Here is a 25,350-nt window from a genome sequence, read left to right on the forward strand (position 1 = left end):
TTAAAAAAAAGTGTTTCAAACAAAAATATGTAATATGATAAGAAATGAGCGAACAATGAGCGTGCAAATATAAAAAAAAAAATATATAATTTTCTCCTTATCAGCGTGTGGAAATTATAAATATAAATTTTATAAATAAGTTCCCAGACATGCAATGAAATCAAACTGAAGTGTGAAGAAAAAATAATAACAATTGCAATAACAATCATTTAACTCTAACTGTAGATTCAAACGGTACAAAATAAAAGTCTTTTTATCCAAAGACTCTGATTTTGAAAGCTCCAATTTTTGTAAAAAAATATTCAAGTGTTTTTTTTATTAAAAACGTTGATTGATTTGTGCAAAGGGAATTCGAGACACTTACCAAGTTCAGTGAGCAACCGCCCTAATGTCAAGGTCTCTGGCTTGGGATCGGGTTTTGGCTTAATGGACTTGACCCCCATTGCCGGGGCTTAACGAAATCCGAACCAGAGGTTGCCCAAAACATTTTTTTTCAATTAGAGTTTTGAGGCCTTTCGGCTTAGGTTGCAACACTACTTGCATGATAGGCTCGCATTTTAAACAAAAATTATCTTTATTCTTGATTTATTTCGATTTTTCAGTAATCAAGAAACCCCAACGACAAAAACGAAAAAAATAAATAAATAAAATACAAATAGAAAAAAATAATAGTAATAATAAAGTGCAAAAAAAGTCTAGCAACTGTGAAAAAGACTTACGAATTTTCACAACAACTTGATGTTTGTAACGGATTTTCAAGAAACTGGTAACAAAAACATTAATGTGGATTCTTCTTCTGCTGCTTCTTTGGCCAAAATATTTTATGGCTGACGGCTAAATTTTTTTGAAAAAAAAAAAAGCGGTGAACGGAGAACATTCACGGTAAGTCTTGCTAATTATTGCTAAATTCTTTGATTAGCTTTTAGGCTAAAATGCAATTTTTTGAACATGATTCATGCCAAGAATCTAAATCGGAAACTGCCCTTTGATGAATCAGCCTTTGTTCTGAATTTCCTGAAGCCCAGAAAATATCTTATTTTTAGAATATAGAGTAGAATTTAAAAAAAAAAATGTACTTTATTCAGATCGCGTCAGTAGTTGCTTTATATAGAGGACTTATTGCCCTGTCAGCTGTCCATCAGTTAGCCCGACCGAAACTGAACCATTTCGAGTTGAATAAACCCGACCACAAATCCAATCGAAAGCGAGAGGCCCCCGATCTGAACTCTATATAATCGCCCAAGGCTATATGGCAGATCTAACTGAGGCAAGTTTAGAGTGACACCTGTTGCGGTCACAGTAACATTCGCCTACAGTGTCAGAAATAGTACCTATTTTGCCAATCAAATATAACACTGAAAATGGTTTGCGGACGAAAGTGCTCGATGATGTGCCTATTTGTTAGTGTTTGGGGTTTTCTAATGCTAAACATTTTGGGCGTACTGTTCTACATTAGATCCCTGGACATGCTGCGCGATATCCACTTTGATCACAAATTCGAGTGGGAGACGGTGGAGCAGTTCAGGGAGGAGGCCGACAAGGGATTCCAGAAGAATGCCATCCGATGCTTTATCACAGCCACTGTTTATCTGTTCTTCATAATCCTCTCGATATATGCCATTCGACGGGACAACAAGCGGAGGAAGCGGCTCTATAAGCGGCTCCAGAAGGAGAAGGAGAAGGAGTACAACGGATAGGCTTTCTACAATGTGTTTTCTATTTGTTATAGATTCTATATAGATGTATAGAAATATATAAATTTACGAAGTATGAGTCGAATAACTTGTATTTTTTTATGACTTCAATTGCATTGCACCCACCACTGCAGTCCAAGCCAAGCCAATCCAATCCAAGCCACTTTGTACACCCACTTGTTAAACCAGATCAGAACAAGTTTGTTGACCGCATTCTGGTTGCGATTAGCCTTAGCTTCTTTATCTACAAGCTACTTTTCCGCCGCTGTCCAGTGTCTCTTTATTATGCATTCGTCTTGGCCAACCGATTTTTGACAAGTTTGTTGTTGGCCCCGCACGTGACACCTTTTTTATTTTTACCGGGTCGCTTTCGATGCTGATGGGTTCGGACGGTATGTTCTCTTTCGGGCATCATAAATTTCCGTGAAATTCTCCATACATCTACATATGGTCTTTTTGAAACATGCTAATGGGGTGTGGGTTCGGGGTCTTCTGGGGTTACATATACATTTCTTATCGCAGCGCCAGAGCTTTTGTGTCTTACACGAAAACCGTTGTGTAAATTATCGTACACGATTTTCTAGTTGCCCGAGATACATTTGTGTATCTGACTAGTTATCGCACCTAAAGTGCACTCTGGTACTTTGGTTTTGGTGAAAAGATCTCACTGGGGAGATTACTAAGAAAATGCTCTATATTACGTGTAATGAAAATATAGGTTTTCTCTATCAAGTAGCCCTTCATCTATCCATTGGAAAGGCGCCTAAAAATTACAGACGTGTTTTCTAGATTGTGGTTGGTTTTCGTTGAATTCTTGATCGAGTGATATTTAATCTCTTGGATTGCAAAAAAAAATTAAAAATAGATAAACAAAGTATTCCCGTAATTACGACTTGTTGGCCAAAAGTGTTTGTTTTTCTTTAAGTTTTCCAAGACTTTAAAAACGTGTTTATTTGTAAGATATCCCAGGCACTAGCTGTGATCTTAGCAACAATTGAAATTGACATCGATTAGAGCTTTTTACGTTCGTGACTTGGGAATATTTTATATTTTAGTAAGACAAACACTTTGCCAAGAAAATCATTTTCGTTTTCCAATCCCACGAAGACCTAAGCGGGAATCGTGGGACTCGTGAAGAGGCTTAGTGGCTGAACAGCAGCTGGTACTAGAATTACAAGTTACCCACACCACCATGTCCAGATTGTTGTTTGCAGCCACAGAGCAGATCCAGAAAGGATGTAAGTTACTCTTAAGGATAATTTATAAAGAAAGCTGGTTCTCAACTAAAAACGCCCCCAGTACATGCTGGCAAGATGCTAATTCACAACACAGTTCGGCAGCAGATGGCTGCCAAAAAACCGACACCGCCAGCACCCAAGAAACCCCCCACAGCTCCGCCACCCAAGTCCTCCAATCCGCCCAAGTGTCCTGGTGGCGACAAGAAGCCCAGGAAACCGGGCTATTTTGCCAGCGGTGGCAAACATGCCACATTCAATGATTGTCCTGTGCCGGAGGGCGACTTCATGAAGGCCTGGAAGACGAAGAACAGTCGCTACAACATGGTACTGTTCAGTGGCATCGTGGCGGCGATTGGGACATGGGGCCTGGCCTTGTCCTCAGGTAGGAATGGCTAGGAAATCATTAGATTGTTAGGCCCTTAACATTTTCTTGTCAATCTTGCATTAAATATGAGTATCTATAGGCGTGTTGGGTCTGTATTGGACCTTGCCCCAGTACCCCTACACGGAGGATGAGATGGATGAGTTCGAGTACCAGGAGCAGCGCCGGCAGGAGGAAAGGGAGGAGCGCGAGCAGCGCCATCAGGACGCTGTTGAAGCCAGGGAGCTGAGCATCCGCCGGCGCAAGGCCAAGGAGGCCATGGAGCGCGAGGTGGACCTGATGCAGCGGGACATGGAGGGCGGCATTTCGGACAGGGAGCTGGACGAGCTGCAGCGCCTGGCCGCCGAGCGCGAAGCCTTCGAGATCTGGGAAAAGGACGAAGTGAAGCGGCTCCAGGAGCTGGAGAAGGAGCGCGAGAAAATCCGCAAGGAGAAGGCCAAGGCCCGGGCCGAGCGGGAAAAGGAGGTCACCAGGAAGCGCAAGGAGCAGGAGGACAAGTGGGAGAAGGAGGAGGCCGAGCGCGAGAAGGCCCGTGATAAGGCCCGCAGGGAGCGCGAAAAGGCCGAGAAGGAGAAGCAAAAGGAGAAGGAGCAGCAAGAAAAGGAGAAGGAGAAGGCTAGGAAGGCGGCCGGAAACTAACCGAAATTCCATTCTTCAGCTTCCGATTCCCATTTTTTTTGTTTCCCATTTAAACATTAATTTGTCAACAGCAACACCCAAAGATATCCCCAATAATTGTCCTTATTTTCCAAAAAAAACACAGAAGAGGATCCAAAGCCAAAAAAATCCTCTAATAGTTGAACACTTTTCCTATGTTTCGATCAATGTGTTTAATAAATTCCCAGAATTTGTTGCTGTTGACTGGACTTGATGTTTATTTTGTATCATTTTTAACCTGCACTACTGCCAGTTGGTCCCTAACCCATTTCAGCCAAATTGCTGGCCACAAGTGTGCCACTTTATTAACTGCTTATCTGGCCACATGATGCCATTGCCACTGCAATTGCTGTAGCGTTTCTGTTTCGACCCAAATGAGGTGCAGCAGCGAGCAAGCCAAGTCGAGCATGTGGAGGAAATGGCTCATTGCATATAATCAAAGTCAGCAGTGCGCCAACGAAATTGTATCTCATAGATAATCATGTCCAGCGGAAGGGAGCGCCTGGGGGTACAGGCAGTGCGAATTCAATTGAAGCTTCAATTACGCATCAAACAACGCTCCACCACTATTTCCCCCAGAAAACAACGAGCACTTGTTGTTTATAGCCCCCTCTTCCCGATCGAATAACATAATGTTCTGTCTTTGATTCGCTCGGGCTCTGTGGAATGCCCCACACACACACAAACACTGACACATCTGGCCTGTAATCTATTTAATGAAAATTCGCTACCGCACTGCCCGGCGATAGATATGTACATATTTTCCTTCCATAGATCTCCATCTGCATTTGTATCTTCTGCGCTAAGTGTGCTGGCTTGTGCGCACATAATGAATCACAATCGTCGTCAGTTAAGTCCGGCTTATCATTAATCAAATTAGCTGCAGCAGCAACAACACAAAACACTTGCTTGTCTGCCACCGAGTTGCAGTTGCATCTACCAGCTATAGCAGCTATAGAAGCTCTAGCATCTCGCGCATCTCGTGGATGCAATGCAGCACAGTGGGTCGCAAGCAACCGGATCGTCAACATAATTAACCATTACCATTTCTAATCCCCGAGTGTAAGTGTGTGCCACAAATGAGCAATTGCCGCATGAGCTTATCAAATGGAGTAGAACAATCAATTAAGTGCCAGGGTGAAGAAAACTCCAGTTCAATGGGGTACAATGACCTCGGATGAGGATTTTTAAGAGGTTCTCGCGAGAAGTGTTCCGTAAGGTATCCCCTGACCAAACCACTGTGCCTTGCCCACACATGGCCAGATCGGTGAAGCTGGCTAATTTATCACTGGCATCCACCTATATAGACACATATATGTATATCCATTCCATATCCATATCCAGCCCCCCCAACTTCCCAACTGACTGCGAGTGACATTATTACTGTCACACTGTGTCGCCCGATGTGGCTCCGGCTCCTCTGCCTTTTATAATGCATTTATGCTGCAATTTGTTTGAATTAGCGGCAACTTTGAGTAAAAAAAAAAAAAAAACAAAAGGAGGAGAAATAGAAAAGGTGGCACGGTAGGTGCGGGGGAGTGTCACCGGTTTAGTGGTTTATTTGGGGCGTGTGCCTGGTTGCCCCAGCGCGGCTGGGTGTCTTATGCAAGAGACCAGTAGAGATTGGTCTAAAGTAAAAGTAGCATGTTGCGAGTTGCAACACCGCCAGTTGAAAGCTTCCGGGCAGGGGCGTTGCCTATGGTTTGGTAAATGGGATGCCGCAGCTTAAAGTATTTGGAGCACTTGTGAGATACTTTTTCTCAAATCTCGACCATATCTTAGCAAATAGTGGCTTACAACTTCGTGCCTTATCAGGGGATACATGTAAATATTTGCATCAGTGGCTGGTACTCGTAGTGCTCTTACCACGGATAAGATTTATAATTTGGGCAAATAAATCTAAAGACCACAAAGCCCTTATTATCTTTAGGGCTTACTCCCCCTTGTTTAAGGTATATAGGGTCCATAAAAGAATCCCCAGAGAAATCATAATTTTAAAAGTGAATCAGAGTGATTCTTCTCGTGGGTTCTTTGTGTTGCATTTCTTTGTGAGTGGTTCCCCTATAAAGTGAATATTTTTTAGTTCATTGACTGAAACTTTCGCCGCCAAATTAATTTGAACTCTCACTTGATGAGTGTTGGCAAGGCTAATTAAACAAATTGGCCAAGTTACTGGCCATTTTGGCCGTCTTGCCTTTGGGGGCCTTTTCGAAACAAATCGAAACTCTGTAATCGAAGCTGGTATGTAGAATCCGAGTCCGAGAGAGCGTGCCAAGCGGCGTTTTGTATCTGTATCTGTATCTGGATTGAGGTCTTGCCACAGTTAGCCGAGCAAAGCGCAGTTATAACAATTCTCCATAGCATTCTCTCAGCCCCACAGTGGGTCAATTCGCTATGCTCCACTCTCTGCTTCAAAGCCAGCCAGCCAGGCAGCCAGTCAGCTAGCCACCACAATCAATTTGTGGCACTTGTTCTAGGCCTTCTTGTTCTTCGTCAAGTCTTTTTTTTTTTTCTTTTAAAAATTGGTTAAATGTGCAGCTCACGTAGGTTGACTCACTCTCAGTCAGTCAGTCTGTTAGTGCTTTGTATTCGAACCGTTCATGTACTCATATTTGTATTCGTAATCATTGTAATGAGCCATTTCTCTAGTTACTTTCTTCGCAGCCATCGCAGTATATATCGGAGGTTTTAATTAATTTTCCATCGATGTGTATACCGTATGTCACATTCTTGAATTCCCCAGAAAGAGCCAAGCTCAGCTTTTTTCCAGCTTGAGTATTTAATATTAATTCTCTTTTTTTTTTGGGCTCCGTTTCGGGGTTTCGGATCCGCCTCTTGTGTGTGGCCTCCGGTTTAGGTTGCTCCGCCAGATACTCCGCTGACTTATTTGTTGTGTGGTCATCGTCAAGTTTCGTATTGAAACCCGAGACCGTGGAACCAGAGTTATGAGAATTAATTCTTTCGGAAAAATGTTTGAAAACTCCTCGGGAAAGGTCTTGACAAATGTGTTTTCCAAAAAGTGTAATGTATCTTTTTAAAGCTAAATTAAATACTTTAAGTAAATTCCTTCCTACTGGAAACCACTGTTCCTGTCCTGCAACTACCCATTGTTATAAATTAAATTATTTTTGCCCAGATATCGTTACACTAAATTGTTATGTCGAACTCCCGAAAGCCATACATACATGGGATGGTCAAGAAAAAGTGGGCGTAAGCGATTTGTCTTTTGGTTATTTTTTTTTTGTCGGCCCCTTGAGTCAAAGTACCGCTAAGGCCGCCTTCTCCGCCTTCGATCCTGTTTTTATGGACCCTGGTAATAAAGTAATTAAAGCCCTGACACTGCCCAATAATTCATCTCTCATCTCGGCGGCCCGTGATTGATTCCAGAGCTGCAGCTGGAGTCCTCTGATTTACATTTAATTGGCTGGTACTGCCGATCGAATGCAATTTGTATCATTATAAGCATAAAATTCATATAATTTTTCGATTAATTCCGTTTGGCAAATGCAGCACGAAGATTGTTTTCAATTTTCTCGAAAAGCAAGCGAAAGCAAACGAGAGCCAGACTCTGAGGTAACGAGCACAATAAAGCCCATTTGCTGATGACTTTTAAATATATAATTTGTTGTTGCAACTTCAGACCAAGTTAACTGCTTCTTCTGACTTATCTTTTCTGTTGAATTTTTTTTTTACTTTTTTTTTCGTTAACTGTAAAACGTTTTACTTTCGCGCGAGTTTTAATTGCCGCCTGCTGCTTCTGATGACGATAATGATGATGACGATGATCGGTCAAGCTCAAGTCCAACTCAATCCACGGCAGAGCAGCATTTGGCAACATTTGTTGGCCACGTTAATGTTACCACCATAAAAAGCGTGTGAACACTGCCAGCCAGACAATGAACGACAACTGGCGACACTTTTCCTCGGTCTTGGTCTCGGCCCCGGTCTCTGGCTTTTCTTTTCCTTACTTTTTCTCAGTGCAAGTTGTTGGGGCGTTTTGCCAGCGGTTTGTTAGCGTTTTATTAGCATTAGGCCAGCTACAGGTAAGGGCGTTTTTTGCACCACTTCCTTTAATGGTTTCCGTTGAAAGTACTTGCCTTATTTTGCAATATGGCAAGACACCTTTCTTCGGCCTTTGTTTTGGGTCCGAGTGGCTTGTGGGTGGTTCGGTTTTATTTTAACCTTGCAAAGGCTGTATCTTTAAAAATTTACTTGATTCTTGAGTGGAATATCTTAAATGATTTGCAAAACGATTCTTCATGAATCTCTATCAGAATGTTTAAACAAGGGCTTACGAAAGCCCTAACCTTGTGAATAATCGTTTGTTTCTTGATCAGAATGTCTTAAACGAATTGAGGATCGATTCTTTGTCATTTTGCATTTAGATGTAAACGGAAATTATTTTTTAGATTTTTTTGTGAAATTTTCTGGTTTGCTTTAAAAGTTTACAAGAATTTATGGAGGCTCAACATCGCTGACAATAAAGTATATATCTTTGCCAGTAATCATCCGATTATTGAGGGAAATGCGTTGAAAGAATTGTTGATTTTATTGTAAAATATGTTTTGATCAATAAATTTTAAAATTAATCATAATATAATAGAATGGAAAACATTTTTAAATTTTTTTTCAAACTTTCTGCAGGTTTCCCTTTAAAAGTGCACCTAAACATAGTGACACCCAGAACGAAGGCTATATCTTTGCCAGTTTAAATTTGATTCCCTCGATTCGGAATACCTTAAAAGATTTTTGGATTAATTCTCCGTAAATCTGCACAAAAAACGTTTTATTTTCAAATAAAAAATCATTTATTCGATTTTTTATTACGTTTTCTGGGGAGCTCCCTTCAAAATAATAAACAAAAACCCAAGGAGGCACAAGATGGCCCACAGTAATAGCTATATCAAGCCATTATTCATCAGAATCTGGATCAGAGTACCTTAAATGATTTGTTGATCGATTTTCTATCAATCTCTTTGAAATCTAGTAAGATATTATTTTCTAAATTTGTTTTCAAAATCAAATCTATTTAAGACCATTTTTACAAATTGGTGATAAACGCAGCAAACGGAATGTTTTTTAGCTTCAAGCACTTCAAATTAGTTTGTTAAATTACCGAGCCAGAAACCGCAATTCCATTTTCATTTCCTAACCCATTTCCACACCCTCATTTTCCTCTCCAGCAACTTTACTTGCATTTTCCGGCGAATGCCGCCGCCGGGCATCAACTAGTTGCCGCTGCTGATCCACAAATTAATCTCACATTTAATTGCATTTCTTGGCGGCGGTCAAGCAACTTCAAACTGCAACTGCAACTTGCAACTTGCAACTTGCGACTGTGCAACTGTCAGCATGGCGTACAAAAAAATTCAGCAAAAAAATGTTAATTCCAATGAGCGGGTAAAAGTCGCCTCGATTCAGTTTTCTGTGGACGGCCACTGTTATTTTATTTGTCACGAAAATTGGGTCACCAGAGGCCAGTCGGGGGAAAGACAGTCCAAGAATGATGACTAAGAAATGTGTTAATGATAGTGAGTGGCGTAATTATCCAGAAATATTTCCTAAATGCCATATATATATATCTTACAAAAAAGCTAAATAAGCTGAGCAGCTGGCAACAAGGACAGGAAATTGCTTAAATATTTCTGCAACTTTAAAAATAGTTACCTTTTGCATAAATTGGTTCAACCTTCGGTGGGTGAACTTCAAACAAATGCAAAAAAAAATAATAAAATGTATTTCCTTTAATGGCTTTTCGCCTCACTTGCGTATATCTATCTATATCTTTGATTGGTTTTAATTTAATTACTAAAATATGCGAATAAATCATTTACATTCGACCGAAAAAAAACCATTTAAAAATCATCAACAAATTAATGTCAAAATAGAAACAAATTAGTCGCTGGTGGCTGTGCTGGAGGAAGAAATATGACAGCTTACAAACGGTATTGTGGCCCACAGCAATACAAATAGACATTAACTTGGCTTAGATGACGTTGACAATTTCCGAGGCGTCAACTTGTCAGAGTTGGACAGCTCGTAAGGAAATTTGTCTGCAGGTTTTGACGTTAACGGTTAATTAGTTAATACCGCAAAGGGGTCAAAAAACTGCATTTAACCCTAAAGGGTTCTCGTCTCTCCTAAAGACTTGTAAGTTTCTTGTTTTTTGTTTGTTCTTCCAGAGTGGACTTGCCCACGCGTTGCTGTTCTGGTGATAAATGATTGAACAAACATATGTTGGCCCGAAGGCATTATGCAGGTAGAACATCGTTAAAGCCTGTCGTCTCGCCTTTTAATTGATATTTTTATGTGAAGCTGCTCTATCCGACAACAAAAAATATCCAAAGATTTATGGTTTTGGAATGGGTCTTGCAATCATTTTGTATAACTTGTATTTTAATGGGATTTTCACGGCGTAGCTTCAACATCTAAACAGCTTCCGCTGCACTCGAGACCCCATCACTCCCTCACGAAGAGTCGGATATATCAGTAGATATACTTATATTTTAGAAAAGTCAACGGCTTCAACGGAAGTACATTCACGACTTGCGTTGGCTCGCATAATCAAGTCTTCTCCCTTTAGAATTTTTATGCTTGAGTCATCATCATCCATCGACAGTACCTTTGGCGGCTTTGGATTTGTTTTGTTGTTTGAGTTTGAATTTTTTCTTCAATTTTTTATTTGTTTGGGCGACGCTTCCGTTTGCAAAGCAAAGAACCACCACACCGCTATATAAAGTGTGGTCAAAACTAATAACAAAACCAACGTTTCTCCAACTGCCACTGCCGGTGCACAATCAGCAGCAACAACAATTGCTGCAATTGCTGCAATTGCTGCACCATGGGGCCATAGCAACATTTCCGCTGCTTTTGGCCAAAAAAGGCATTGAACAATTATTATTGTCTATCACTAGTTATAGCCAAGTGAGTGAGTTGAGCGAGTGAGTGAGTGTGAGTGGAAAGCAAATGCATTGACATCAGCAACAGTGCAACAAGTGCAATATGATTGCATTGCGCCCACTAATAACACACTGGATGGGTCTTGTGCAGCGGCAACTTCTTCGTTTGTTTGCCAACTCGAAAGGCAAAGACCGGTCAAAACCGACAGTCAGACAGACAAACAGACGCAGTTGAAAATTGTCAACATTGCCAGCCACTTGCCACACAACTTTGACTACAAGAGCTCCCCAGAGCTTTGAGGAGGAGGCTAGGGGGTATCCAGCTGCGTAGACAGAGCTCAGACATGGCCAATGCTGCCTCAGCGGCTTACACTTTTCCCGAAACATCAATAGACTTGGGATAAAGTCGATGTTTCTATACACTTCTTTCAGAAAAGTTAACAAACCTTGGGATCTGTAAAAGTAAGACTTTATTTGCTAAATAACTCTATTTTTTTTTAAACCACTTGCCTTAGCTAGAGTATCCTTTATACCCTACTGGATGCTCTATCAAAATATGGTGCTGGCTTTGCAGTTTGGTAGCTTCTATCTATACTTTTCTTTTTTTTTTTTTTGGCATGCGCCGCGTGAAAAACGAAATGAAAAGTTGTTGCCGTTGTGTTGCTGTCGATGCTGCGATGTTGCAGTCAGTGGTCAGGGTACGGAGTTCGGTGTAGTTTTGGTGTTTGGTGGCCAGTTGGCAGTGGCCGGCGTATCTTTTGGATACCCGAAGGCTGCAGACCCAGCAAAATACAAGCCCAGACCGACCACTAAAAACCCAAGCAAAAATACATTTGAAAATGGAAAGTCGTCGTCTGGTTGTCGTTTGCAGTTTTTTTGGGTTTCTTTTTTTCTCCACATTTTTTTTTTTTTTTATTTTTTGGCTGGGCTTGCAACCGGTTGCAACAACAACAATGTTAGCACATGCAAGAAATTTTTCGTATTATTTTTATTAGATTTTGATTTATTATTTGTGTGTATTGCTGTGCGGTCTATCCGCTAATTGGAATTGGCCAAGTCAAGTCGGCAAGAAAAAAAATGTTGTAACTCGGCAGGCGAGGAATTCTCGACGAGAAACGAGATATCTGTGGGCTCTGTGGTTAGTGAGTAAGTGCTTCTCCTTGAGGAGGAAAGCGAAAGTTAGACGCTTTAAATTTGAAATTGAAATTTCTTGTTTCTTCGGTCGGTTTATGGCCGAGGAAAAGCAAGAGCTCCAAAACCTCAACATTTGAGACCCAAGACCAGAGACCCGGGAGTGGATTTCGAGCCAAGTGCACGTTTAGTTTGGGCCATAAACTGTGAGCTGCCATTATGAGCTAACTCTCCGCCAAAGAGGTTTTCTTTTTGCACTCGAGGTTATATAAGGTTGCGGTGCAAAACCTTACCGAACCGAACCGAACCGCCATTAAAATTGCAAATTTTTTTGCGTCTCCATCTCGGGCTGCTCCGTCTTTATCTCTCTGTGTGGATAATGGGACCAGAAACTAATAAGCAGGTGCCGAATGGCTCCAGAAATATTTGCGGCAACTTTCTGAACAGATCTGAGATCTCCATTGTTACACCACAGTCCAAACTAAAGAAACCCCACCAAGATGTCAATAGACTATGTATCTATCTATTATCATAGGGTTCTTTCCACGTTTTGTGGCGATGAGTTTATAAATAAAACATTAGTTTAAATTAGTGGCTGGCCCTGGTTGATACGCTGTTTGGAGACAAAAGCATAGATTGGATTGATTTATAATAGCATATTTGTGTTGTATGTTTTGAAAGGGAACTACCGTTTCATGGGCGATGCGAACTATTTATAACTTTATATGTCTTTTTGATTATCTTTTAAAAAAAATGGACTGATTTCATCTTATCCCAAATTTGGCAAGATTACTTTCTTTGATCCATTTCTTGATAGCCAGCCAACCCACACCATCCTCTTGATAATTTCACTTTAATTTCAATTAAACTTCAAATATTTGGCCTGGACCCAGCCCACTCACTCGGCTAGCACACACGCACAACAAGTTAGCGAGTTTATCAATTAACATTTGAATTGGATTTATGAGCAAAATATTTCACTCTTCCACTGCCATTAAGTGTTTATAACTTTCACTGCATCGACGCTGCTGTCTCATCTTCCGATAGAAAACATTAATTAAAGCATTAAATGCACATAATTAACGCAGACGCACAGATGCTGCCGCCTCAGCTTCATTCCGCCGATTTCTTTATCTTACCTCTTCACATATCTATGGTATATATGGTAGCAGCAATACGCTTTTGGCCAAGACTTGCATACACTAGGGGATTTTAATGATTTTTCCTTTGTTTCGTTTCTGTTTTTTTTCGCAATGTTTTCGCATGGGAAACGCAAACGATTTGGACTCGAAACTGGGAAAACTGGGTGTGTGTGTTTTCGAAGAGGGGTGTGGGGATAAGGAAAGCGTCATCATCGCCTCCCGTCATCATTGTTGAGGAAAAGACGTCAAGTGGTTTTAACCTTGAGTTTTCCGGGGTAATAAATTAAACACTGTTGCGGTAAAACATAATTTCTTTTCATCATATGCGGAAGATACGAATCGAATGAAGAAAGAAAAAAAACCGCATTTGATTGGCAAGGGACCGCAAAAGGAAGTGAGGCCCAAAAGCTTCTGAAATACACGGCCCACGGATTGTTAGGAAAGTTTAAGCCATACAGCTCCTATTTTTATGATAATTAAGCCAACTTTTGGCACAAAGACAACAAAACCACTGATTGGGCCGTCACACAATCCTAATAAATACAAGCCATAGACAAAGGCCTAAGCATAAAATCGGAGACCATATCGTAGATTGTTTCATGCCAAACATTATGTAAACGAAGCCAAAAAATCAGTCAACAATAAAGGCCAAAACAGCGGGCAGAAAATCGGAAGCGTTGGCCGAGAAAACCAACAAACTTTACAGTTAAGCCAAAAGATGGCCAAGAGTGTGTGTCAAATGCGTTTAAAATGTAAAATACAAAAAAATCCAACCATCAAGAAAAATATTTCACCAAAAGTCAAGAAGTACAAAAAAAAATGCAAAATAAATTCGAATAAAATTAAAAAATGTTTACCTTGCAAACCGGTTGAAGCATAATAATCATATAAGAACCGGTTGGATTTAAGAACTGACCAAAAATGAACCGTAGTCAGACCCAAAAATCAAATATGCGAATTAAACGCTTCGCTAGAGCCAGGTACCAAATATATAGTATATGGCACAATAATTTCAATTAATATAGTGTCAAAACGATTCGGATATTAATTTCAATTGGATTTGTTTGGCCATCCAATTGAGATCTGTGAGGGAGATCTCTGGGGCGAGTTGACAAGCGTGAAGCATGCAAAATTACCTTCGCCTCTGTAATATTTATAATAAACAACTCAACGCTTTGGGGCATAAACGAAAAAAACTGCCAAAAACTTAAAGAAGAAAAATAAACTGCAGAAAAAAGATTGCCAAAGTTATTGCCTGTCAGGCCAAGTGACGGCTGACCAATCTTGTTTCTCGTTCCGTTTTTTTAAACTTTTTTTTTTTTGGTCTTTGGGCTTTTTTTCGCTTTCCCGCTGATTATTGAAAAGATCACCTCTCTTCCGGAATCTTTCCGGGGAGAATTACTTTTTTTTTTGGCCAGGCAGGACCGTGCAGTAGATAAGCCATCGGGCGAGTGCTAATCACAAGCTGCCTTTAACTGGCCACATTGATTTATTGGCAAATTTCAAGTTAACACTTTTTTTCAGCCGATCCTAAATTGAGTTATTTATTCCTGGACCGTTCGGTCACGTACTGAGTGTGGCAACAACAACAACCACAGGTGGCAGTTTCAGTTGCACTTGCAGTTTAGATTTATATCCGTAGATTTTGGCAGTCGTGTTAATGAAGTTTGCTGATTTATGTGCCTGCAAGTGGTGGTGGCCTGTCGCCACAGGAAGTGCTATTCGAAAATCGATTTAGAAATCTAATTGGACTTTTTTTCTAAGCCCGTCTTCTTCTCTTTTTGTTCTGCAGATTCTTGGCAGAGCTTCTTCTAACGCTGGACACCCCACCATTACTGGCATACCCATTAAGTGGTAAGTGTTAACTCGTTAAAATATTTAACTGCTCGTGGTATTTGCCAAACAATTAAGCTGCCAAATAAACATTTCGGATTAGTGCCTTCGATCGTTAGCCCATCCACTGATTATTGACAATTTCCATGCCAAGCGTCTTAAAAAAGTTAAAAAATATATAAAGAAAAAACCTTTATGCTCCAGTTATGAGCTGGCCCCTACAATCCGATTTGGTTTTATTCTTCTTGCGGGTTTTATGGTTTTGTGCTTAACTGCACAACAAGTTTGGGGTTTTGTTGATCAACTTGAATGAATAGCTCATAAATGACAAAAAACAAAACTGTCAAAACTCTGTTCGAGGGAAAAGTGAAAATCTGAGAAAACTAAACTGTGAAGAGGCAAGAAGAAAATTACAGAAATTGTGAATACTTTTCCGCGGCAATTCATGCATAAAACTGGGTGCCAAAGTGAAACTGAAACTGGCATTTCGGTTATGGTTGAGTTAGGTTATTGCAATGATACCCTTAATGGATCGTAAAGACCAAGGATTTTCTTTTCTTTTTTGTTTCAAATAAATCATCAACAATTTTGTCCATTTATGTTTCGTTTTTTCTTATTTTTCTCTTAGTCATTCGAGGCTCTTTTTTTTGGTAAATCTTTTTCTCGTGCCATATTTCTTTTTCTTTGTACAGGCCAAAAAGAAAACTGATTCATGGATGTTTGTGGGTCAAGTTTATTGTTTTTTGTGTGTTTGTTTACACTGTCGAGCTTACGCCGAGATCTCATGAATCATTTTGACCAGTATCTTGGCCAAAAGTGAACTTATTTTCCACAACCATGTTGCTTGGCTCATTAACGACAATTAATTAGATATTTATCTTGAATCGGGCCGGCAGCTTCACACATTATTTTGCTTGTTTTTTTGGTGGCCAAATGTATTATTTCCTACTTCAATATCAATTTCCTTTATTGTGTCAACACAATTCAAAGCAAATTGCCAATTGTTGTCAGGTTTGTCTATTTTTTTTTTTGCCAAACTCTGTTTGGAACAACTGAATTATTTATGAAAGAAACAAACACAAAAAAAATATAAAGCCTTTGGGCCAACAAAAGCCATGCTATGGCAACTCGAAGTTCATAAATAATTTGTTACAGTTTCGGAGCGTTATTTTTGGGTTTTTGGTTTGTCTTGCAGCTTTGTTTTGATTTTAGAAAACGTAAACCTTTTGAGAGAACTAAAAAATTTATAGATTCTGTGATTCTACGATCAAAAGCTTTCAATTTTCTGGCTGGCAACAATTCTTTATGGAGAGTTATGAAAGGAATTCTCTTTTCATGGGGTTCTACAGTTGGTTCTTTTCCAGTTAAACGACTTTTCCATACAATGGCCGGAGAAAGGGGCGGCAACGCAGCTGCGGGAAATATACTTTCTAAATGCACAATTCACGGCAGCCTCTAAAGTCTAAAGAATTCATCGTTTGGGGACTCCGAAAAAAAAAACCGCCTAAATAGGCTTTAATTAACAATTTATGTGCAATGGCAGCAGCAGCCACCAACTTGACGCATCATCATCGACATCGGATGGACTTTATCTCCATCGGAGGCTGTAATCTGGTGGCTACTGTGCGTTGTCACAGCCAGCTCCTGCCGCCAGCCAGCCAGCTTCTTTTCTGGCCAGTCATCCTTAATTATTATGATTATCGATGTTTTATGCTCTATAATTGCCGCTGGCAGTCGCCGCTCGGCAGTGACTTGGTCTTTTTGGGCGTTTCCCGATCCAGCCCCCAAAATTGCTGTCTCCTCTCTGTGATCTCCGCTCTTAGGCCATTGCCTAATTGATATAATTCTTTGGCTAAAAACTTGCCTTGGAACTATGCTTTGCTTTGCTTTGCTGATGTACTTGCATGGTATGCCTTTGGCTCGTCAAGTTCGTGTCCTAAGTCTTTTGTTTTGGCTGTCGTCTGCCGCTGGTTCTACATAAATTATGCCCTGCCTGTGGGCCAAGTTAATGATTATCTCTTAGTTGGTTAGCCAAGTGTCAGTATAACAAAAAAAAAACATGTAGAATGTTTGCAGAGATCAGTGGAAATAAAAAAAAAGTCTTTCAGGATAAAATATTTCTTGCACTGTGCCATGACTTTTGAAATTATTTATTAATTTTTAACTTTAAAATACTTACTTCTGCTCAAATCTTCAACTCTCACTTCAAATACTTTCTCTTTATTTTATAAAATTGATTTTAAATAAAATATTCAAAGACATTTCCAAACTAAAATGTTAACACTGTAAGCTGGTCGCGGTTAAAGCTATCCGGACCATCCCATGTCTATTTGTCCGGAATGTCCAGGGCGGGCGTGCATTAAAATTTATTATATAAGCCAACATAGTTGCCTTTGCAGTCGCAGCTTCATCTGCCGCCTTGCTGCCACGCTGCCTGCCTGTTGCTGGTGCAATCTTTTAAAAATCTCGCGTACTCATCAACAACATTTCAAAGTGTACGTACATCAAAGTGGACTAGTCCCACACCCGTTACCCCCGGTACACCCGGTTCACCGCCGCATCACCGACGTGATGCCCGCCTAACAGTTGTACATGGAAGGTGTATCGCATAAAATCACAAAAAACTATCTAAACAGGAAACCCAACAGCAACAACAGTAGAAGCAACATCACCGGCAACAGCAGTAGCAACAGCTACAACAACAACAACAACAACAATGTCGTTGGCGGCGTCGAGTAAATTAAAACAAAACGTTGTCGTCGTCCTCGTCTCTTCACCCTCCTCCACGTCCTCTCCTGATCTTGGTCGTCAACAAACCACCTTACTTTGAAATGCTCCAAGTTCCTCGGGCTTTGCCACTGATCCTGCCCCGCCTCCGCCGCCTGGTGCCTGCTTAGATGTGGCTGCTACCGGACTGCTCCTCCTTGCTGTCTGACTATGTCTGCTACTGTCTGCTGTTTTGTTGCCTTAACACTTTGCACAAATATTATTATGTATTATGCTTTTTCTCCTCGTGGTTGTTGCAGCACAGCTTTGATGGATTGCACGTCAGTCGTGAAGAACTCAACTTTGGCTTCGACTTCAGGCCGGTGCTCAGTGAAATGGTAGCTATTTTTTTTGGTTGGCAGGGCGTGAGCGACAGCCACAAACTGAATTTGAAGGTCAAATCTGAAATGGAATTAGTTTTTTTTTTTGGGAAAGTCTCGAAGATGGAGCCGAAAACGTTGTTTATTAGCATCAAATTTTGGCTGCCATGATGTGGGAAGATACCCGAGAGTCTGGGCGCACTTTATGTAAGAGATTTATCTTTCGGATGCACAAGGCAGGGGCGTAGTTCCAAAAAACTGGGAATGCGCATTACTATTTGGCCCATAAGACCTACGCCTCTGGCTTTTCGGCCCCCCACTCAAGTGCAATGGCAAAGCAAACAAATATTTTTGTGGCATCTAGGGTGCGTCTCAGCTATAAACTCAAAAAAAAAAAGATGAAATTGCCTAAAGATGAAGCCAGAGCCAGATCCAGAGATGTATTCGACATTGGAATGCCAATCAAAGGGACAAACTGTGCTCATAAATCCACATAAAAAAGCATCACAATAATGGTTAAATCAGGCATGACTTTATGATTTAAAGGGAAAAGTCATCGATTGATTAGTCACGCCTCGTGGAGTCAGAATCAAAAGCGAATACGCTGCAGCTGCAATTGTGCATCCCAAGTGTTTAGCATTGCGGTGCCAAAGAGCTAAGCAAACAGAATCTGGAATCTAGATCCAAGCATAAATCCCAGTCCAAAGCGGCAATTAAGCGGCCAAACAAGTCTAACAATGGAAACTGCGGCAATAAAAACCAACACAAGAGCGTGTGTATCTGTCGGATTGTTTGTTTGTGTTTGACTTTATAGGTACATATATCGTATGGCAGACTATAGTATGCAAACTGCAAACTGCAAAATGCTAAAGAATCCGAACCACAAATGCAACAGGTGCACAGCTGGAGATCAGCAGCAGTGAGAGCAACAAGTTTACCATAATCACAATAATTTTCAACTCAACTGGACACAAGTGGCACAAACGGAAACAACACAACCGAAACCAACCTCAAAGTCTGCCTCAGAGAATGTGCCATAAAAATGGGGTATAAGAGGGGCCCGATCCGGCATGATCGAAGCCTCAAATTGTTGATGAATGTGGATTTGCTTGTAGACTGGGAATGGAGTCAAGAGATGGTGTCTTAGGTAAATTCAAAGAGATTGCTGCCACTAATGATGGTTTACTATCCATTCGATACTTTCAGCAAACTCATTTTCATTCTCTTTCAGCAACTTTCTCTGGAGGCTAGAGACTGTTCTTTCAGCTGGAAAACTCATCAAGGTGCGAACAGAACATAGTTTTTCTTTAGAAAGACTACCAGACTTACAAAGTATAATTCAATATTAGTAGCAGTATGCATATCTCTGCTTTTATTCTCGTTATTGACATTCCTCAGTTGCCCAGATCAGGATCTTTTCACTCCCGGCCATTGTGGAAATTATAAAGCCATGTCAGGTGATTGACATGCCACGTAACGGGGCACAAGGCGACTGACTCACATTATAAAGCCATAAAAATAACACCTTCAGCTGCTGCCTCGGTGGAAGACAAAGTGGCATCCATCATTGGGGAATGCTTTTTGGGGTTTCATGAGGAGACACGGAGGAGCAGGGCCACACGCAGCGATCGACAAGATGCAAAGACAAAAAAGCCAAACTAATTACATGCCAAGTAATTTTAATACCCACAGAAAGAAGCTGCCCAGTGCAATGAGCACTCGCACTCGCACTCGCACAGCAGCAGCAACAGCAACATCAGCAACAGGAGGAGCAACATCACCAACAAACACGTAATGTGGCAAGCTGAAAGCAAAAAAAAAAAACGAATCAACAAAAAGTGGTGCAAGTAAACAGCATGAGGGCCAATGGACTCGCAAGAGATGCAGTCGCATCATCATCACAACCAAGTCAGTGGCTGCTGTAAATGGCCAACAACTCGGGCTTGACCCATGGCTAACATCTGCTGATGTTGCCACTCGACTCCCCTGATGTTGCCGCTGATGCTGCTGCTGTTGGTGTGGTGTTGCTGCTGGGAGTGCGAGTGGTGGTTGGGTGTGGAACAGGAAGTTTGCTTCGCTCGCTTTGATATGTAAATTGTGCCAAATCAATGCCGCGGCCAAAAGCTTTAAACCTGGCTGCATGCCTGCCCCAGCCCAATGTGGTAATTAAAATTGTTGGCCTGCAAAAAAATGCACAAAAATAAACAAAACAAAAAAAAAGCACACTCAGTAGCTGGAGCATTAGTATGCAACTCTCACTTAACGACAGCAGCAGCAACTGGTGGCCATATAAGTTAACTGAAAAGAAAGGCCAGTCAACGCTCAGAGCTCAACAAAACAATTTACCAAGTTTGGCCTAAACGGCCAGTGACAGTCCGGCGACAACAACAATTGCAACTGTTACGGCAGCAACATCCTCATAGCAAGCATAGCAACACGTGCGTTTGCCTTATTCCAACTGCAAATGCAACTTCAGCAGTTGCTGCAGCAGTAGCAGCAACCGCAAAACCAAAAGCAACAACATTAATATCGGAAGGTGCTTGGCCAGCAACTTTGAAGTTTTTCGCGCGAAATTTTCTAACGGCAACAACGGCAGCAACAGCAACAGCAGCAGCAGCAACATCATCAGAGCAACAGAGCAACTAAAACGCGCGTGCGCAACATTTGCCACAAATGGAGTTATCAACCAAATGGGTCTTCATCGATATAAAAATTGATGAAGCGCTCTTCTCGGAGGCAAAACTTTGGCTTTGCCCAACAGCATCCTGGGAGATTGCAGGCAGCAATTTTCCAAGGAAATTGCTTTCGCCTCGAGTGGTGCGTGTACCTCTACCGATGTTGCTGTTGCTGCCGCTGGCTGTTGTTGATGTTGCAGTTCCATCCTTTGGAGACTTATTTTTGCTTGTTAGCGTTTGTCTGCCAGTGATTTGTGTTCTTAGCTAATGAGCAGCCATCAAAGAAATTATCAATAAATTATTTTGTCATCGAAACAGCTGCGACAACCAAGACTATTATTATTATTATTATGATATGTTGTCTGAAACTCAACAAAAGTGAAAAGTGACAAAGCCCATGTCTCCTTTATGTATTTATTTATTTATTATTTTAGTGTCGTGGAATTTGTCGGTGGTTTGTTGAGGCTGTTTGCCTGACACACAAAATCATTGAGGTGTCAAAAGTGAGCGACAACATTTATGTTTGTTTCCTAACCCGCCGGGCCTACACACAGTCCCCCAATTGATGCAATAAACTCGGAACCACTCAACGAGCATCGGCATAAAGATGTTGACAGAGATCCGACACAAAAGTAAACTCTTGGCCAAAAGCCAAAGCAAACTTTGTCCGGCTAATCTCCAGGGATAATGGCGGGGAATGTGCCCGTGTTTGCCTTTCACTTTTCAAGCCAGGTTCAGGATGGGAGTCCTCAACTTTTCACACCTCGGAACGAAGTACAATATCTACTTGAGTTGTCTCTTGTTTTTGTTTTGGAGTGAAAACCAAAGTATCGTAAATATATGTGATCTAGGCCTCAGAAATTCCCCGTGTTCACATCTGTGTGCACTCATAATTGAGGTTCATGCAGTTCAGGCCACATTCTAAGCCCTCCTTTCCCCGTTTTCCAGCCAGCCAGTGATTGCCAGTTGCTGCTGCCGTCATACATTAGCTAATGACAAGCCATGAAACTATGGCCACGGGTTGAATAACCTGCAAGCTCACTGGGCTCCAAATGAAATTGTCATTTCAGAGCAGAGCGTGGCTGCTGCAGTTGCTGTTGCTGTTGTGCAGTCAGAACAAGTTCAAGGCATAATTGCTACAAGCAGCGACATTGGCTGGCAGCAACATTGCAACATTGGCAGCACTCGTGTGTAATTGTCGTGGCGGATCAGTCGCAACACCTGATTAAGTGAAGCATCACATATTGGTCTTGTTCTTTTTATTGCGTCACATGTTGATGGTGTCGAGTTGCCCGCCAGGATGTTGCATCCTTTTTTTTTTTGCATCCAGCTCTTGTCTTGCTGGCCTGTCAATGCTTGTCAGCAGCAACACATGTTGCTGGCGCCGCACCAGAAGTAGCAGCAGCAGCAGCAGCACCAACAACAGCAGTGAAAGTATAAGCTTACCAGGAACAGTTGCTACCTGAACAGCCAGCTTTTCGGGGCTTCAGCTTGGTTTATGTGGGTGTACTGCTCTCTTTAAAATAATAACAGAATGTCTTCAGCATCTTCAAGCAATTTTAAAAACGTTGCCTGCAATTAAAAAAATTACGGGTACGTGTTGCAACGACAACAATGTTGCAAGAGTGCAGAACGGCATCAGAAGTTGCAACAGCCAGGTATTTCTGATAGCATTAATTAGATTTTCTAAAGAAAACGCACAAAAAAAGAGGTACTATGGGTGTGATTTAGGAATAGTTTGTACTATTAATTATTTTGAAGTTTTCAATGTATTTTGTGTGGCGGTGCCCATGGTACTTACCCAACTGCAACCTGCAACTATTGCATATGCTGCAACTATTGTGATAAAGCGCGTAATCGTAAAAACGCTAATGATACGATTTCTGCAGCAATGTGATGATTAAATGTTGCCATTGCCGCAGGCCAACTCCTCCCCTGGCCGGCGATCTACGGGGCCTTGGCCTTGCTCCTGGAAAAGATGAAACCCAGAGACTGGGTCCAAGTCGCAGCTTAATTAGCGTAGAAAAGGGCGCAGCCATAGACATGTATCAAAACGGCAATAACAACAGCAACATTACGGGTAGAGGAGGAGTTGCAGCAGGTTTTTAGTGATCTGTCATTGCCGGCAACTAAAGCTGCAACATATGCTGCATCCAGCATCTGCAACAACTATAAATAGTTGCACACGTGCATGAATTTCGGACTATTAGACGTAATAGCTGAATGCATCATAATTTACCTTGACATTTAGACCAATGTCTGCGCATGCCAAAGTTAATTGCCAGTAAGCAACATGCAACAGCAACAGCAACAGCTTCAGCAGCAACAGCAACATCAACAACTATGCAAATGGTTTGCTTACACGCCTGCATTTTGATTAGGTTAACTATTTATAGCCATGCGATACGATGCGATGCGATGCGGCATCAACACCGGTAACATTCCAGCAACATTTTTACTAGCAATACCGGCAACACACCGATGACTCACAAACAACAACGGCAGCAACATCCACCGAATGCAACAGCGACATGGAGATAATCACATATTGATATGCCTAATTAGCTGGAACACCGACCACTAGCTGACTGACTGACTGGCTGGCTGGCCGGGCCGTTTCGATAATCCTCCTGCACTGGGCAAACAGGTGCCACCTGAAGGTCAGCAACTTTTCACGGGACAGCAGCAATATCGCTAGTCGTTGCCTGACGTTCTGGCTGCCACACTGAGCTTTTTTCGTGATTTCGGAGCGGGGCAATTAGAGCCACGACTGGCGCCCCCCCTCCAAAGAATTTTTGGCTGAAAATTCTGATAAACCAGATACCGATTTGTGGTTTGTATTTTTCGGCAGTCGGCAGCCGGCAGTCGTTGTCGGGCCATATAAAACGAAAATGAAAACCTAAAACTGAAAAGTCTCTTTGGCTCGACCATTCAAGGCAGCCGCTGGGCAAATGTTTTTCGGTTTTCGATTTTGGTTTATGTTTTCGTTCGAACTGGTCTGCTCCATGTCTTGGGCTCAAAAATCTCCGCCGCCGTCTACATTTCTGTTTCTGATTCGGTTTCTGTTTCTTTTTCGGTTTCGGCCCGGCCCGGCCCGGCCCGTCCAACTTGGCAACCTTTAAAAGAATGCGGACTTGCCAGTAGTAGACACACACATGCCCGGGGAAGGGGATATGTAGGCGCACGGTAGATAGGCCATATCGAAAATATATATATAAAGCCTGTATGTAAGCCAGGCACAGAAAAAATAACTCAAAAAGTTTGTGGCAACAAAAGGTAACAACTCTTGGGCTGCCCCGTGATAAAGCCCCCAAGCGGGGTGACCAAGAAGTTTATTAAATCAATTACTCTTAAAGGAAAAGTTAAAAAAAATAATGCATAAATATAAATAAGTAGATAAATGTATAAAAATTTAGAATAAAAACATTCTCTTATCCTTTTAAACTTTTGTGGCAACCCACGAAGCCAATCCATTGGCGCAATTGTTGCCAAGATCATCTGAATCAGTGTGGGGCTCGGATGGGTGTGTGAGTGAGTTTGCCAGTTGCCACATGCCGCATGCCACAGCTGTGGCAGACCCGGCTTGTTTACAGGAATTTTACAACTATGCAGCGGCGATTGGCGACTCCAGCAGCCGGCTCCGTCAGGAGCAACAGGAGCCTGGGCCGGAGCGGGAGGCGAATAACTTCACAAGCGGTTCGGCCTGAAAGAAGGAAAGGAAAATGTTGTTATTACTTATTAAGAAAATATAAAAAAAAAGAATAAAAATAAAACAGAGAGGGCAAATTAAAATAAAATTAAGTGTAGAGAGGTATGTGAGTAGGGGGCTCGAACCATAAGCTTAGCCTTGTCCTTGTCCGACTGAAAGGCTGTTTAAAAAATAGTTTAGCAATCGTCAGCCTGGCGGCCAGAAAGTCACGTTTTCACTGCTGCCCACTCCTTGGAACCATCTTTTAGTTCTTGACAGCTTCTAAAGATGCACTGAGAAAAACTATCAAATAAATGGGAGTGAAGATACTTAGACTTTTTGTTCTAAGACTATTAAGTACAATTTGTAAAGGCCTACCTTATATAGTTTATTATTTATTTATTTAAATTAATTTTTTTCCGTGCCTTTGGTCGTCTTGCGGTAATGAGCCAAGTGAGGTTCTTGGAATTGCGCCATCGGCGCGTCCTTGAAACTGGTTTCCCCCACACCACACCAACCCCATCCGAGGAGGCCATTTGCCTGGATCACTTGGCTTTATAGTGGCACGACCAGAAACTATGACTCGATCTCCAACTGGGCATCCGACTCGGAATCTATCCACGTTGGGCCATTAAAATTTTGCACTATTAATTAGACAACATGCATACATATACTCGTACTGATACAGGAAATTTACGGCAATGACCTCTCGTTGACCAATTAAATGCACATTACGACAACATATTGCTCAGTTCTGAGCCGCTGGCTGATGGCTAAAAGCGTCTATAAAAATCAGCCAGACAAGGTTCAAAAGCTTCTGATAAAATTAGCAAAATTATGGCTGCACAGTAGCTGCACAAACGGGTAGAAGCTTCGATTCTACTTGCAACATCAGCAAGAGGCGCCGCAGATAAAGAAACTCTAC

General features: G+C 41.6%; 3 protein-coding genes across 7 annotated transcripts in view; all 3 read left to right on the top strand.

Moving 5' to 3' along the window:
- The window catches only part of a (arc), a 36,498-nt gene that overhangs the window by 182 nt on the left and 10,966 nt on the right, over window positions 1-25,350 (top strand). For 3 of the 5 annotated variants that reach the window (XM_017238662.2, XM_017238660.3, XM_070278047.1), the window contains exons 2-3: window positions 603-882; window positions 14,936-14,997. The gene's annotated coding sequence lies outside the window, so the exon portion shown is untranslated. Of the gene's footprint in view, window positions 1-285; window positions 883-14,935; window positions 14,998-25,350 lie in introns of those variants that run through there. The other 2 variants (XM_043210298.2, XM_043210299.2) reach the window with 2 other exon arrangements.
- Window positions 1,289-1,770, top strand: LOC108123488 (ribonuclease kappa-B). Its single transcript, XM_017238668.3, has one exon. It carries the CDS (start codon window positions 1,362-1,364, stop codon window positions 1,695-1,697), a length of 336 nt encoding a protein of 111 aa, XP_017094157.1. The 5' UTR covers window positions 1,289-1,361; the 3' UTR covers window positions 1,698-1,770.
- On the top strand, window positions 2,443-4,185 carry gom (gomdanji). Its single transcript, XM_017238665.3, has 3 exons — window positions 2,443-2,932; window positions 2,994-3,314; window positions 3,397-4,185. Exons 1-3 carry the CDS (start codon window positions 2,887-2,889, stop codon window positions 3,951-3,953), a joined length of 924 nt encoding a protein of 307 aa, XP_017094154.1. The 5' UTR covers window positions 2,443-2,886; the 3' UTR covers window positions 3,954-4,185.

This window comes from Drosophila bipectinata, chromosome 2R (assembly GCF_030179905.1).
Source record: "Drosophila bipectinata strain 14024-0381.07 chromosome 2R, DbipHiC1v2, whole genome shotgun sequence".
NCBI lineage: Eukaryota > Metazoa > Arthropoda > Insecta > Diptera > Drosophilidae > Drosophila > Drosophila bipectinata.

What these genes read in the sequence shown, in the direction of transcription:
- gom (XM_017238665.3), top strand. Translation starts at nt 2,887, where the DNA reads ATGTCCAGATTGTTGTTTGCAGCCACAGAGCAGATCCAGAAAGGAT. An exon ending in AGAGCAGATCCAGAAAGGAT is followed by an intron (nt 2,933 to 2,993) that starts GTAAGTTACTCT and finishes AAACGCCCCCAG; the next exon opens with TACATGCTGGCAAGATGCTA. An exon ending in GGGCCTGGCCTTGTCCTCAG is followed by an intron (nt 3,315 to 3,396) that starts GTAGGAATGGCT and finishes GAGTATCTATAG; the next exon opens with GCGTGTTGGGTCTGTATTGG.
- LOC108123488 (XM_017238668.3), top strand. Translation starts at nt 1,362, where the DNA reads ATGGTTTGCGGACGAAAGTGCTCGATGATGTGCCTATTTGTTAGTGTT.